This window comes from Gobius niger (genome assembly GCF_951799975.1).
Source record: "Gobius niger genome assembly, chromosome: 21".
NCBI classification, from domain to species: Eukaryota; Metazoa; Chordata; class Actinopteri; order Gobiiformes; family Gobiidae; genus Gobius; species Gobius niger.
In genome coordinates, this window is record NC_136872.1 from 15,624,919 (window position 1) to 15,640,192 (window position 15,274).

The following is a 15,274-nucleotide window of genomic DNA, read 5'->3' on the forward strand; positions in this document are numbered from 1 at the left end:
GAGCTGCCTCTTTGCATCTCTAATAAATGGCTTTCCCTATTGTACAGGAGCCCCAGGCAAAAGATTGATTTTTTTTTTAACTAATGTCCATTTTGAGACATGTAATAAAGCCTTTGAAAAACGAATGAAGATATAATTTTATCCTGATTAGTTAGAGTCACACAAATTAGTATTCGTACACAAGGCAACTAAATGACTATTCTCTACTGTTAGATAACACTGCAAAACATGTTAAATTAAATGATATAAGAGACGTTCCTTGAGGATATGGTAACATGTGGCGGCTGTGGCTCAAACAGTTTAAATCCATCTTAACTTGATTAAAATGTATTTTCTGCCCTAAAGTAGCAAAAGAAGGAATAACTTTGTAATGGGGGTTCCAAGTTGTATATGAGTCAATGTTTGGGGTCCCAGCCAATAAAGGTTGGGACTCCCTGTTCTATTGCATGAAAGAATATGGTGTGCTTATAAGAGGCGGTGGTGGTCGAGAGGGCTGAAGCAAATAATAATGGCATACACTTGTATTGCACTTGTCACAAAAAGGTCCCCTCCGCCAGGGATCGAACCCGAAACTTTCTAACTGTGAAACCCGAGCCCTAACTGCTGTACCACCGTACCAAGGTTGATACTGAGTGTGGAAGGCAAAGGAATAGTGCATCAAATTGTTAAAGGGATATTTCAGCCAGGCGTAATTTCCTAGTTATCCAGTGTGTGTAGTAGTGGTGCTAAGCTAGTGCTAGGCTAGTGCATGTCTATGGTAATTAGTAAAAATATATATATCTCCAGAAATCAACTACACTCTGGATAACTAGGAAATGAGGCCCTGTGTCAAAAATCCTGAAATATCCCTTTAAGTGACTTTTAGCGCAGAGAAAAACATAAGATCTTGGTGATGGCGAGGTGATTGTGTTACAGTCCTTTCTGTGTGGAATGTACATGTTCCCCCTGTGTCTGCGTACACATTTACTACTAATTTGCTGGTCAAATATAGGTCAAATAACAATAATGTATTCGTATTACTGCAATATAATATAATAGTGTTCGTACTGCTGGTCGAAGATCTCGTGTCACATGAACTTTCTGGAAAAATCTCACAAATGTTGCAGTATTTCAAACTCGTTTATAATCTAGCTTTATGTGCAAACCCTTTTTTTTTCTCTCCCTGCTGTTGTCAATCGAAACAATGCAGTCTGTCAGTACTTCCCTGCTGTGCCCAGAGCAGGTGGAAACGCAACTATCCACTATAATTCCACCAAAAGAGGGAAAAGTGGTGACAGTGTGGTTTTCCTAATGAACGCCGTGTCTCTCCGCATTAATCTTCGACTGACCACAAAAAACAGGAGGCTGGAGCTCAGAATGAGAAATGAAAAGCTGTTTACATCTGCGCACCATCTTTAATCACGGCTTTGGCAGCTCTGAACCAAACTGTGCCGCCCTTTTGTGACAACCTCCATAAAAGGGAGAGGGAGAGAGATTCATTAAAATCACATGTATTCTTTGTTTCATTATTTACTACGCCAGCATTAAGGTAATAGCACTCCTGATTTACATAATAGTGATAAGTGAGGTCATTTGTGACATAGACCTGAAAATCAATGGTACACATTGTTCTTCTGTTAGAAAAAGAAGTGTCAGAGTGTATTCATCTGGAGGTGGACTTTAAACAAAGGCGGTGGGAAGTGGAAGAAATACAAGTTTGTAAATCAAAGTAAACAGCAACAAAAAAGGAAAAACAAACGAGCACGATTGAAGTAATAACCAATGACAGATTTTGTAAATATTTCATGACCTATCAGTGTGAACAGGTATGAGGTTCCCGAGACAATTGTCCAGCGGTTGCCAGCTCCTTTGGCTAAAACCAGTTTAGAAACTCTCTCAAACCTGTCCTAGTAGTTCAGTAGCTCATTGACTGAAGGTTCTTAGCTTTCAATTGCAGATAAGCAGGTTCACATACACTGACTAAAGCCTGTGCTTGTGTCCTAATTTGCTTGGTGATCCAAGCTCAGTTGCAGTGATTTTTCTTAAATCACAAAGAGCACATCCTACACACATTACCCTTAAAGCAGAACTAAGTAACTTGTTTACCTAAATAAATCCTTTTCGTAGTCCCTCTGGGGGTAATACATGTGTTAATGATATGATTGGGGTCTTTTATCTCCCGCTGGTGTCTCTGTCCAGAAAACCACACTTGCACCAATACACACTAACGGAATCACAAAGAAGAAGCTAACCGCGGGCTAGCACCACTTAAACAATATTTACAGCCAAGTTTGAGTGAAAAAAAATATCTTCATTGTGTAATTGGATGTACAATATCCCTCCCTCCCTGTGTCTTTACTGTCAGTGTAGTATTTTCTCTCACGGACAACTAGTGAGTAAAAAAACGCAACATGCTACGACACCTGCAGTGGCGCTTATGGCCTCTAAGGGCACGAGTTACTTAGTTCTGCTTTAACGATATCTTTTTGAAAAACAGATACCCATTATTCTCCCTCTGCCTTTGTCCTAGCACCAAAGAGTCAAACATTTTACAGGTTATAGAATAAAATTCAATGAAATGTGTTTTTTGGCACCTTTTTCAAGTAGGATCACACTATACTCTTTAGGCCGCAGTGTTGGTAACAGTCTACTGTGTTGTTAAGATCTGTAAAGTTACACGCTGACAGAATAGTGGTGCGCAGAACGGGAGTGTGGGCCGGGCACTTCACTAAGCGTCTATTTCCGTGCCAATTAGCGCGCACCGGCTGATATCAGATGGAGCCGGAAAAGCCGACGAGTGCGAAGACTTGTGAACAAATACAGATCAAACTGACGCTCCCAGTAGACTCCTCGTACCAAGAAGCTGACACCTAGTTTAGTGGATGTCGAATTATCCCATGAAGAAAAGCACTCACATGTGTTAGAGCGAGCAGTGGGAACGGGGTGCACCCTGGGGACGCCGGCCCAGCGGTGGATAGGGCCGCTCCTGGGAACATTTTTGTTCTTAAACAAGCTCCATCCAGCCAGTGCACATGGTCTCTAAGGACTGGAGCATGGAAGCAATGGACGCCTCACCTGCCATGGCAACGTGTCACTTAAAAATGATCTATATCAGCTGTTACCAAAGTCCAGCGAGCCCCCCTCAACAATATCAGTTCACGTAGCTGAAGAAGAATGTCACATTCTTACACATATACATAAAAATCAGTAAAATAAACAATTACAATGGGTTAAAAATTGATGCAAACAAGCAATTTCCAACAAACTATCGGTCAGCATCAGTCAAAACCACAACAGTTTCATGGGTTTACAGCGCTCTAATCATCCACACTTTCCTTTGATCAGTTTATCTAATAGTACAACATAACCTTGAAATAACTAGTGTTTACAGAGATACTTGGATTCAAATGGGGACCTCAAATCCCCAGGGAAGCCATTAACGTGGTGTAGATTTTGAACAAAGACTTCAAACTAAAACCAAAGGGCGCCGATACGACTGTGCAGCGATGTTCTATGTCACCTCTGTTCCCCCAACTTCGTCTCCGTAGTCTCTAGAGCCCACTTTTTCCTCATTTCTCCCTCCGCCGTTAAGGATTGTGCCCGTTTCTTCCATTATCCATCTTCATGAATTGCCCCCTAGCTCCTCTCCTAACAACTCTCCTCAAAGACGGTGCTTGACTCCGGACCGTCGTGTCGTAAATCACGTTTTCGCCTGGACCAACTACAGCAACAAGATTAATTGCAATTTAATACAACGTCCCGCTGAAAACTACCAGTGATTATTGTATTAGTTTAGCAGGTCGTATTTAAATCAAATGTGAATTGAACCTTTACTTTAAACAGAAATCTCATGCATTCAAAAAATCCCAGAATCACAGTGAAGGAGTATCACGTTTCGATGAATTGCTCAGCTTCAAACCCCATCACGCGCCAGGGGAGGGAAGATTGTATTAGCAAAGGTTTGGAGTCTGGGGCTGCTGTGGTAAATGGTGAACTGCGATCGCACTGGGATAGAGAAGTGATTTCCACAGATTCGGGTCTATCTGATAATGTCAGTTACAGTTACCAGTTCACAATGTCTCAATCCTGAACCCAACCGGAGAGAAAATCTGAGCGAAATTAGAGACGCCTTTGCACCAATCCATGGGTCTGAAGTGATGGAAAACTGGGATATAGTTGGTAATAATAAACAATTCAAAATGAGGTTATGATTTTGAAAGGGCAAAAGTCCGTAAATGGAAAACATGTGGCTTCCCTAGATTGAAATGTGAGGGGAAAAAAGATGGACCTTTTATACTTTTAGATTTTATAATAATAATAATTATAATTATTTAATTTTAAGGACTTTGTGGTCATTGAATAGATATAGTTTGTGTGTCTCAATCAAGACAAGTATACAGAGGGTATGCTGATGATGTCACAACACAGCAACAGAACAGAAGAGTCAAGTTTGAGTGATGGAATTTGTTGTTATTTTGATGATTAGTCCAAATTGCTGAGGGTTCTGTAGTTTGGAAGTAACCTCTTAACCCCCACCTGAACCGAGCACATTTTCTCTAGTGTGGCTTAGCGACAAGAGGCAACTACAGGTGCTCATCATATAATTAGAATATCATGAAAAGGTCCATTTACTTCTGTTATTCAACTAAAAATGTGAAACTAACGCAAAGTGACTTATGTCAAGCCTTTGTTTGTTTTATGATTATGATTATGGCTTAGAGCCCATTTTTAAAATATTCTTTTTTTCTGAGATTTTTAAAAAAAAAAATTTTTACAAGCTGTGAGCCACAATAATCAAAATCTCACTTTGCATGTAATGAGTTGACTAGATGCAAGTTGGTAATTTTTATACTCACTACTGCCACCTCAGGTCTGCAGCTTCTAAATTAGTGAACAGGTCTAGGCTCATTCTACACATTTAGACATTGCTGGAAGATGTAGGGGGAGGAAAATATTTAATTTTTACGTTTTTAAACTCTGTAGAGTCCCTTTAAGTTGAATAACAGAAGTAAATGATATTCTAATTATATGACAAGCACCGGTATAACACAGTTAAACAGCGACAAAAACACACAAAAAAACTTGATAAAAACAACATGGCGACAACATGACAAAAAAGTTACGATCAGTTTTACAGATCTTTGCTTTCATACTAGGCGTTACACTGGCCAAGCTCTCTAGTTGAGAAGCTTTTAGATTTGGATAAAGCCGAACTGGAGAACATGCGCTTGGTTAAATTGGGGGGGTCCATCCATCCATCCATCCATCCATCCATCTGTCCGTTACCGAGTCGTAATTCACATTGCACCAGCCCCTATGGCTCCTCCTGCAGGTGGTGGGTTCACAGAAGGCCAACCTCACGTTTAAACTGGCCTGTTGGTCTCTCAGAAGGGGCTTATGAACTCTTTGTCTGACCCGTCACCGAGGACCTGTTTTCCCTGGGAGACCCTACCAGGGGCACGAAGCCCCCGACAACGGAGCCCCCAGGATCATTTGGGTGCTCAAACCCAGTGGGGGGTAAGAGGTTAAAATGAAGTGAAGGGTGCACATCTTTGATAATATCTACAATTTGACGTGATACTAATCAATATAGCTGCTTAACAAAGGCAATTGAAGTCTTTCTTCTCCCTCAAACCTTGCAAACCATGAAACAGCAGTGATCCAACCCAATCCACGCTCAGACGTCTTAATTTAGCGGCTGTCTTCTTCTGCTCGCTCACCTCCCAGCCTTCCACACTGACCTTTCGCTGGTATTTTTAGCTCCCGTGTGCTCCTTACTGCTTCCTCAGGGAAACATCTGGCTCTATAACAGATACACCCTCAATTATTCTCACTCGCTGCTGCCAACTTTCCCTGTGCGGCGCCGGAGCATTTTGAAGAGTTATATTTTTCTGAATGCACGCTGCAAGAGTAGGAGTCAAAATGAGCTAAATGTGAGGTGGGATGTGAGACTAAATGTGGTCGGTGTAAAAGAACACATTTAAGTGTTGCTAATGCGATGCATGGGGAATGGGGAACAGCGGAAAGAGCATTTTATGAGGTGTTTTATGCTATAGTCAAAGCGTGACACTTGAAAGTACGACTGCAACATACTGTACATCGCCAAATAAGTCTGTCGCAATATCGCGGCCGCAGTTTAACGCTAAATCACACAGTTCGTCCATCCATTTTTCTTAACACAAACTTAAACAACAAAGTTACACTCAGTTCATTTGTAGTCATAATTATTCTACTTTTGTTCCATTATAATGTAATTGTTTAGGGGTTTCTTGTCTTGTTTTGGTACAATTTAACGAAAAAATAAAACAAATTGCCAATGATTTTTGTTTAAATCTAATGGAAGATACTGTTGAAACCGTTGTTTTTTCTCATTTCGAGCAGCCCTAATTGACAAGAGTAAATTATGGCAATGTGTCCAGGGACTTATATTAATAAAAAGTGTGGACAGAAATGGAAATGTTGACAATTAAACTTTTTTCCACCAATAAAACCATACTCTCTTGTCTCAGAGTGTTCATTCAATCTACAGAGTTAGTGAAAAGTCCTCAATATTGTCCTGCATCCACACTTTTGTACCCAGTAACTGGATGTGCATTTTTGAGCTGCCTCATTCACATAAATTGTAGTATTTTCCTAGCCTGGCTAACACCAGACTAAAATCACAAGTGATATTTAGTCTGGGGACCACCAATTCATTTTCTCGTAGGAGAGGTGTGGTTTACGATCGTCCATAGTCGTTTATTGGGCGATACGAAAAAAAAAAAAAAAAAGTCTCATGCGTCTGCACGTAGCCCCAGCCAATCATATCATCGTATGAGATGACGTATGACGTACCCGCTGTAAACTTTTGAGCTAAATTATTTAGAACAAGGTCTAAAGCTTGATCAAAAAATACCATCGTGTCTGCTGCTGTCACGTTGGATCCGTAAATAAACTTTTTTTTAAATTATCCGTAAATAAACTACAAGCTTCCATATATCGAATAGCGCGTCATCGTCTTGCCGTCCCTCCTCGCTCTGTGATTGGTTCCCAAATCCACCGGAGATTTGGCCATGGTCCCCAGGCTGTTGTGCAGTTCGAAATAATTCGAGCGCACACAGCAGCCTGGTGTTAGCCAGGTTAGTATTTTCCAGCCTCCGAGTCAATCACAACAGCTGAAAACAGTTTGTTCAATGATATGCAGTCACACGAGGACAGTGCACATTCTGAAGGCTCACTGTATCTGAAAGCACTTGGGAGCTGTTTTTCGAGGACACAAAGACTGTACATGTTATTTTCCTATACTTTGATATGTCGCAGCTGCATAAATGTAGCTGAATGTCTTCCTCCTGTTATCATTCCCTCACAGCGGGCGGCCATCTTTCTCCCCACCCCCCCTGTTCCTCCGCGACACTTAAAAGCCCCATTTTAACCTCATACCGCAGCCTCTCATGTTCGCTCGTGCTCTCGCTCCCTGGGCCCACGCTCCCACACTTGGTCTATTCTTACCACTTTGCATGCTTCCTCCGCCTTCTGTCCATCTCCTTTCACTGCGGCTAATGCGTGGGTAAGCGCCGCGTCTACAGGGAGGGCGCTACGCGGGGACAGTCAATGTGTCTTTGTGGCAGATATATTTGTTTTGAAATGCGACGCTATAGCCCAGGACCTGGAGTCCCCTAATGGGCCGCGGATTACATGGTGCAGAGTAGACAACACACAGAGAGCGAGTGAGTATATGAGTGGAGTGAGGGATAGCGGCTGTCAGCAGAGGCCAGACACGATGCGAAAAAAAGAGAAAGAAGAGCCATTTGAAGTGCTGTTTGGATGGATGCTGAGTGCTGCAAACAGGCCGCACTGACTCATATGCGCCTCCACCAAAGCATTGTTTAGGCGGCGGTTCGGTTTGGGTAATCAGTGGGTGGAGCTAATTACTATAGTTTTAACGGTGTTTACAATCAAGTCAGGTTTAATGTATACCCTCACATGATAACCCCAAGGTATTATTAACTAAGGCAGTAGGTAAGGTGAACATGCTTTGCTGATATAGATGAGCATTAAGAATCTGAATTGTTTTTATAGGTGAAAAGAGACCATGGAATAGAACACAATAGGAGGAGAATCAGCTAAAGTATGAATTTACTAACATTTTCGTGAGTTGGTGGATTAGCAAATGTATAATAAAACAGGAGCCACAAGGTTTGCAATCGACACTAAGTAATATTTGTTAACATGTTTTGGAAAAAGTCAGGCAAAACTGAATAAACTGATCTATTCTACAGCACATACAAATCATGTGTCTTTTGTGTTGCATGACACCCTAGAGGTTCAGTTTGCAGCACATATGCAGGGTATCATGAGTTTGCATCAAAGCTCAGAAAATGTGAAATGCAGTATTTCAACCCATTTTTCACATGCTTTCACATTTAACTGTCCAGAGCTTAAAGCAGTACTTAGTAACTCATGCCCCTAGAGGCCATAAGCACCACTGCAGGTGTCGTAGCATGTTGCGTTTTTTTACTCATTAATTGTCCGTGAGAGTAAATACTACGCTGACAGAAAAGACAAAGGAAGAGAGGGATATTGTACATCCAATTACACAATGGAGATCATTTTTTCACTCAAACCTGGCTGTAAATACTGTTTAAGTGGCGCTAGCACGAAGTTAGCTTTGCCCGTTAGCTTGTTAGCTTCTTCTTTGTGATTCCAATAGTGTGTATTGGTGGCTCGGGCCCGTAGGCAGGAAAGTTGCAAGTGTGGTTTTCTGGCCAGAGACACCAAGGGAGATGAAAGACCCCCAATCATCCCATTAACACTTGCATTAGGGACTACGAAAAGGGTTAATGAAGGTAAAAAATATACTTAGTACTGCTATAAATTTACAATAGAGGTCCTTCCTCTTGCAATGTCGTTTATTATTTACATGGATTTGGGGTTGGCACAAGAAACAGACTGGATTGTACAATAATGTGCAAATGAATAACACATTTATATCTTCTACTGCACCATACTGAGGATTACTATGTCAAAACCAAAACTGTCTAAATGCTTGCCCCACTTCGCAAATTGTGGTTTGAACTGGAGCAGGTGTTCCTCATGCATTTTTCAAAACTATTTCCCAATATTCCCGGCGCTACATGAATTCGGCGCGGGAGTCAAGCGGGGAGCAGTATAGACTTCAGAACAGCGGGGGGAACAGAGTTAGGAAATGGGAGGCAGAGGCATAGACACAGAGCTTACACATAATGATGGCAGCAATGGACAGATGCAATGAAGTGCACTAGAGGCAGAGCAGAGCAGAGACATGTGCGGCCCCGTAGGCAACGTGAGCGCAGTACCTGGATATATCACCAGTGTGAGTGTGAGGTGGGAAAACACGAAGGAGCAAGCGGTGTAACAAAGCCAAACATTCAGGTCGTACTGTTCTGTTATGCTGCTGGTCGTATCTCGCAATAAAGGATTTTCCCTTTTATAGACTTTCTCTCCGGGTAGAGGTTTTAATTGACATGATAGTGAGCAGTGTGAAATCGAGGAGTGGAAATTCAGCATATTGTCGGAAGCACTTTGCTGAGGCTGGCAAAGTGCCTGGCATGCGTGCTGCAATCTAACCCCTAGGCAATCCAGCAGCAAGTGGTGGTAAAGTTCTAGCTTTTTTTCGTGGAGTCTCAATAGCAAAATATCTACTTTTGATTTGTTCTTATAGGGGTGGACAATCTGTGATGAGAATGGGAGACAAAGGGAGTCCTTTTCTCATTTCCGAAGAAAAAGACTTCTGGGTGCAGCAAAAGAGGACAAGAAGTTAGTTTGAGTGAGAGAAGATACATTGAGTCTTAATATGCTATAGTGTTGTGGAGGAAGAACTGAACAGAGAATAAAGAGAATAAACATATTACAGAAAAGCATTTAAAGGGTTAAAATTACCATTGGGGTTTTATGTTGCCAGAACTTGATATGCCCCACTCAATGCAACTTGTTTAATCAAAATTGATCAATGCTGGTAATGGAGTGTGGCACTAGAAATACTGTTTTCCATTCTGCTATAGCTTTTTAATTAGGGGACAGTTTTGCAAACACCTCAATTACTACAAAATGAAACGCACACATCATTTGCTGTGTGCTGTGAGTTGTGAGATTGCGTTATTAAAAACAGAGGCTGTGGGCAGCGCTCCAGATAATTTGTCCTCCGGCAAAAAAAATGACTTTCACAATAAAATGAGTTCTAAGAAGAGCAGTAGTTAGACATTATATAAATCAAAACAAAATCATATAGTTTTAGATGTCAGAAAGACCTGTAAACAAGCTTTCAGGTGGAGCAAAAGCTAAAGACGTTAAAGAATGTGGGAAAAACAACAAACTCAAACACCTTAATGTGAAGTGAAATGTGTTTAAAGAGCATATTTTTTTGTTTTCTTTTTCAAATCTACCAAATGCTTGACATTTGTGATGTTTATCATTTATCTTTGAGCATAAGGTACGAAACACTAAATTCCATTACAGCAATTATCAGATTTGAGTTTGCCAAGACATCCATCAAACTTTCTTTCTTCCTTTGTTAGTACCTTTTGAAAAAAATTAAAAATCACTGGTGTGAAATTATGATGAATTATTAAAGGCATTACCTATTCAAACTAAGTGATCTCTCCACAAACGCAGACTTTTCTACAACTGTATACAAAACTATCTCTCCATACCATAGCTTATTCCATCTCCATGGGCTCATTTATTGGTCAAATTAATAATGTTGCCATGGATACGAGCAGCTTGGGGAAAAAGATATCCATATTTTCTGTCCACACCTCTCCGTTTATGCAGCGTTTACAAAAGTATGACATCATTTATCTGGCTGCGTGTGGCCAGAAGGCCCAAACACAGACAAATATCTGTGTTTACAAAATTATCTAAATAGGTGTGGACTGGGCCTTAAATGTCTTTTACAGGCCAAATGTTCACGTCTTACTGTACCATAACAATAAACATTTGAAACAATCTAAAAGGTATAGTCTGCTACTATACTCAACAAATACAACTGTCCATAAAACTATTCCAGTTCCATTCAAGTTACTCAAGTAAATTCCTCTTCATGATCTCAAACACTCCCCCACAGATGTATCAAAATATTAGAGGTGGTTTGTATCCGGGGGCGATGCTCCTCGACAGCAGGAGGATGAGAGGTATCTAGCAGGTGCACAACAAAAGGAAGAAGCACAATAGCGTCCCTTGTTCCTTGGCCACTCAGCTGCTGGAGAAACAACTCTTTCTATTTGTCTACTTATCCAAGGTTTCTCTGGGCACCGCGGCTTCTTCAGCATCTCTCTTCATTTTTTAGAATTCAGCGCTGAAGTGAGCCGTGCATCAACACCAATTCCTTTCAAATCAAGCTTGTTGATGGAAAAAACTCAGCACGGCCATGAAAACCAATAACGCATTTAAGGCCAAGATAAGCGAAAGAAATCTCAAAAGAGGCTGAGGGAAAGAATCCCGATGATACTGGCAGATTGAATCTTGCAGAAAATGATGTACATGCAACAATACTGTGCAATGTGCTGGTCAGTAGGTCAGCCAGGAACAGTAAGTAGCATGGGCTTGCAAAGAAATTCATTATAATTAGTGGTATTCAGCGGCAGTAAGTTACCGGATAAAGAAGAAGCTAATTTTAGTGATCGACTAAACTGTAAAGAAATTACTTTTGCAAATTAAGGTAAGGGAAACTGGTTTGTTGTGAAGTGTGTAGTGTTTCTCCTTTGGTCAAAGAAACAGTTTAGCATGTAGTATATCTGTATTCTTTCTCTAACTGTATTCACATACGAACAGCTTTCTCCAGTTAATATCTGCCACCAGTAAATAAAGTCGGCTTTCAGCTAAATTACAGTGCACAAGTGGACTTTCTTTTCAGAGCTTTTATAATAGTAGCTATTCACTTCCCGTGACGCTGCTCTTGCACCTGTCCAAGGGTTCGTGCGTCAGGCTCATGTAGGGCTGAAGGTATAAGCAACCGGGGGGTCAGGCGGCTGGATAGAAAGTCAACCCGGCTGTAGCATTGAAATAATGACACACTCAAAAGCGGCGCATATGCCGTCTGAATACTTTAAGTAAGTTCAAGTGAAGAATCAGCTTTGCACTAGGTATTTCTGGACATTCAAAGTTGCTTTTATACAAACAAGGGCTGCAATTCATCCACAACCTCAATTGAAGGTCCAGGTCTAAATGACATCCATACCTTCAATAAACTTCTATCCATTTCAGGGTCAAAATGCCTCCACTATGTCTATACAAAAACCTTCAGAGCACTTTTGCTTTCTGTGGGCGTTTAATATACACACATAATCTAACTCTAAAAGCAGTTTGTAAACCTGAAGAATGCATAAGGTTAAACTAATTTATACGTATAAATGATAAAAATGTAGCCTGTAACCCAGTATTCAAATCACTGCGCGTAGGTGTAGAGGTGCTTGTTGCAATATTGGCGCTGATCGTGACTGTTTCCTAAATGTTGTGCAGTAACACAATGACTTTTCTGCCCCACACCAGAGGATAATGGCCGGGCCGCACAGTGGGACTTAACTCTCTGAAAAACCTGGCAAAAACCAGTCAAAGTGCAGCCAAAAAAAAAAAATCTATGAAACATTCTGAAGCCAGTTTAAATCAATTTTGGCTTGTTTTGTTTTACTTTCGGAAACATTCTGGATTTCAACAGAGGCACAGCAAATAAACAAAGAATTTGGAATCAAGCGGAGCAGTGTGCAGGCAATCAGCAGAATGAAAGTTATATTATTTTAGGGGGAAAAGGTTGTATCTGTAAAACATTATCTTAGTGCAACATCTTAATCTGGAGGGTTTTTTGTGAGGAAATAACAGTGGCCTGTAAAGGAACAACAGTGCTGTGTGTCAAAGACGAATCTCCTTTGGGAAAGTAAAGCAATCTCGTTTTTTCTATAACGTAAAGGATATATATATTGGAATGCATTCATTCACTTAACTCACACAGTTTGTACTCACCTTGTTTAGCTATAGTCACAATCTCGCAATACTATTACACTTGATAAAAAACTAAAAAAAACCTTGCTTAAGACGCCAATAACAACTTTCCTTTGAAGCACCTGACAGTACAGTAATAGTATAATAAGCCTGGTATTCAAAACCTCAATTACTACACTCACAACCACAATTACCACAGATACAGGATGTGGTAATTGTGGTAATTACATGGTGATGATAGAAATGGCACACACCTGTCACTCTATATTATCTTATAGCATGCTAATGTGCAAATGCAAATCTCTTGTTGTCACTATAGTTACCATACTAAATAACTTGTATTACTTGTATTCCTGTGCTCTACAGTAAAGTGAGACCCTTTTCTTCCTGAAACTAGTTTTAACCTACAAACTCAAACTATTACTTTAAGAACTTGCCAATCCAGCAGATTTCTAGCTCCACAAAAAGTGCAGATGAAACGATAACGAATTGAATTAAAGTATAATCAAAATCCAACATGCGCAGAGCCACCGCCAAAAAAAAACGCCAAAAAAAGTTTGCAATATCTTGTCATTTCCCTTAACTGATCCACACGACTCCATTTTGACGCCCCTAGCAGAGATTCAGTAGCACCATCGCCCCATCGAGTGAGAAGCATCGAATAGTTCAGTTAACGGGACACGGGGAGAGGTGGGACCCATGGGCGCATTGGAGCAACATTGGCTTGTGCAGCGAAGCCCGCCAAGCCCTAATTGAATTGATAGGGAGCATCTGGAGGGAAGCGGCTTCGGAAAATTAGAGAGGCCAAGCAAAAAACAAAAAAGTGTGGAAAAACAAAATAGAGGAGCTAGCAGGCTAATAGGGAATCCACAGCTCTACACTGCAAGCTAAAATGAGAAAGATAGCAGAGGCAGTGGAATGAAATAGCAAGGAGGGAACAAGATGGTGGTTTAACAAGGAGAGCGTATGCAAACCGCGGGACAGAGTAATTTGGAGTGAGTGAGAGGCCCGCTGAAAGAGGGATGGATCTCTTAGTAAATAATGAAAGCCAGAGAAAAACAAGGAAATGAATGGGAGCTAATGAAATTTAGGGGGGACTGTGATAGTGGAGTCCTTTCTACAATTAACGCCTGCAAAAACAAATTAAAAGGCGTCACAGAATTAGGAATAAGCACTGGGAGAGAGAGTCACTTAAAAACCTGTTGAACTGTCGAAAAATGTAACATGTATAAACCAGAAAGTAATTCACAATAGAGGTCGTCCGATATATCAAGCCAATATTTGGGGATTTTACAATATCGGCCGATCTAGCGCCAATGATCGACCCCCCATTTTTTGCATTGGAAAGAGAGCAAAATCCGGGATTTAAACCGAGAGAAACATCGCAATGAAAACTAGTTTGCTATAACTTTAACGAAAGTTAGTTAGTTTCACTAAACCTCGGTCAATATGGACATGCTGCATGACATTTTGAAGCACAGAACCTGAAGAATTCAATCGCAGTTAGTTTTAACCTCCGCAATTGTGTTTTGGACCACCACACAAAATGCCACAGCTAACAGCATGCTAATGCTAACGGCAACTAATCAAAGCTGGGACAGAAACTATGATTGAATCACCTAAAGTAATAAAATACAGTTACTGTAGTTATGTTTTTACAGGATTATAGACCAGACATTTGGAAAAGCAAAAAATATCCGTCAAAAATATCGGCCGAGCATGTTGGCATCGGCATCAGCCTTAGAAAAAACGATATCGGTTGACCTCTAATTCACACAATAAGATAAAACATAATTGTCATGACAGTATCTGATTGTGACCCATTTGAGTTCATGAAAATAAAAGACACGAGCTCACCAGCTCCTCTGTGAAACTGAGATGAATTGAGTTTTGCAGTGCCTCTTTGAGCCCTCTGTTGGACCCATTTGGGACATGTGCGGTTGTATTTGATGTCGTACCTTAATGAGATCTCCGAGCAGTTTGTTGGCTTCAGTGTAGGCCTTCTTCACCGCCTTGAACTTATTCCCCAGTCCCATACTGTGTGCCTGCAAAGAAGCGCAGCCAAAGTCAGTGCAATGGACGACCACGGAAGAAAAAACCTTTAGGAAAAACACAAGCCGGGCATTTCAGCCCAAAAAAAAAAGTGTGATTTAAAGCCGTAATTTGCCTAGTGACACCTGCGGGTTCTTTAATTTACTCTGAAGATGCTCATCTCACAGAGTAGAGAGAAAGAAATATGCTGCATCGAGCTTTTGTTCAAATTGGGTTGAAATAAACAGGCCAGAGAGAGAGAGAGCTGCAAGATGAGGACACACTAACTACTAGAGCAAAATCTTAAGTACCA

General features: G+C 40.9%; 1 protein-coding gene across 1 annotated transcript in view; it reads right to left on the reverse strand.

Moving 5' to 3' along the window:
• The window catches only part of LOC306980998 (pyruvate carboxylase, mitochondrial-like), a 362,010-nt gene that overhangs the window by 15,682 nt on the left and 331,054 nt on the right, over positions 1-15,274 (reverse strand). The window contains exon 21 of the mRNA XM_079580544.1: positions 14,889-14,975. Within this exon, the coding sequence (XP_079436670.1) occupies positions 14,889-14,975 (87 nt within the window). The remainder of the gene's footprint in view (positions 1-14,888; positions 14,976-15,274) is intronic.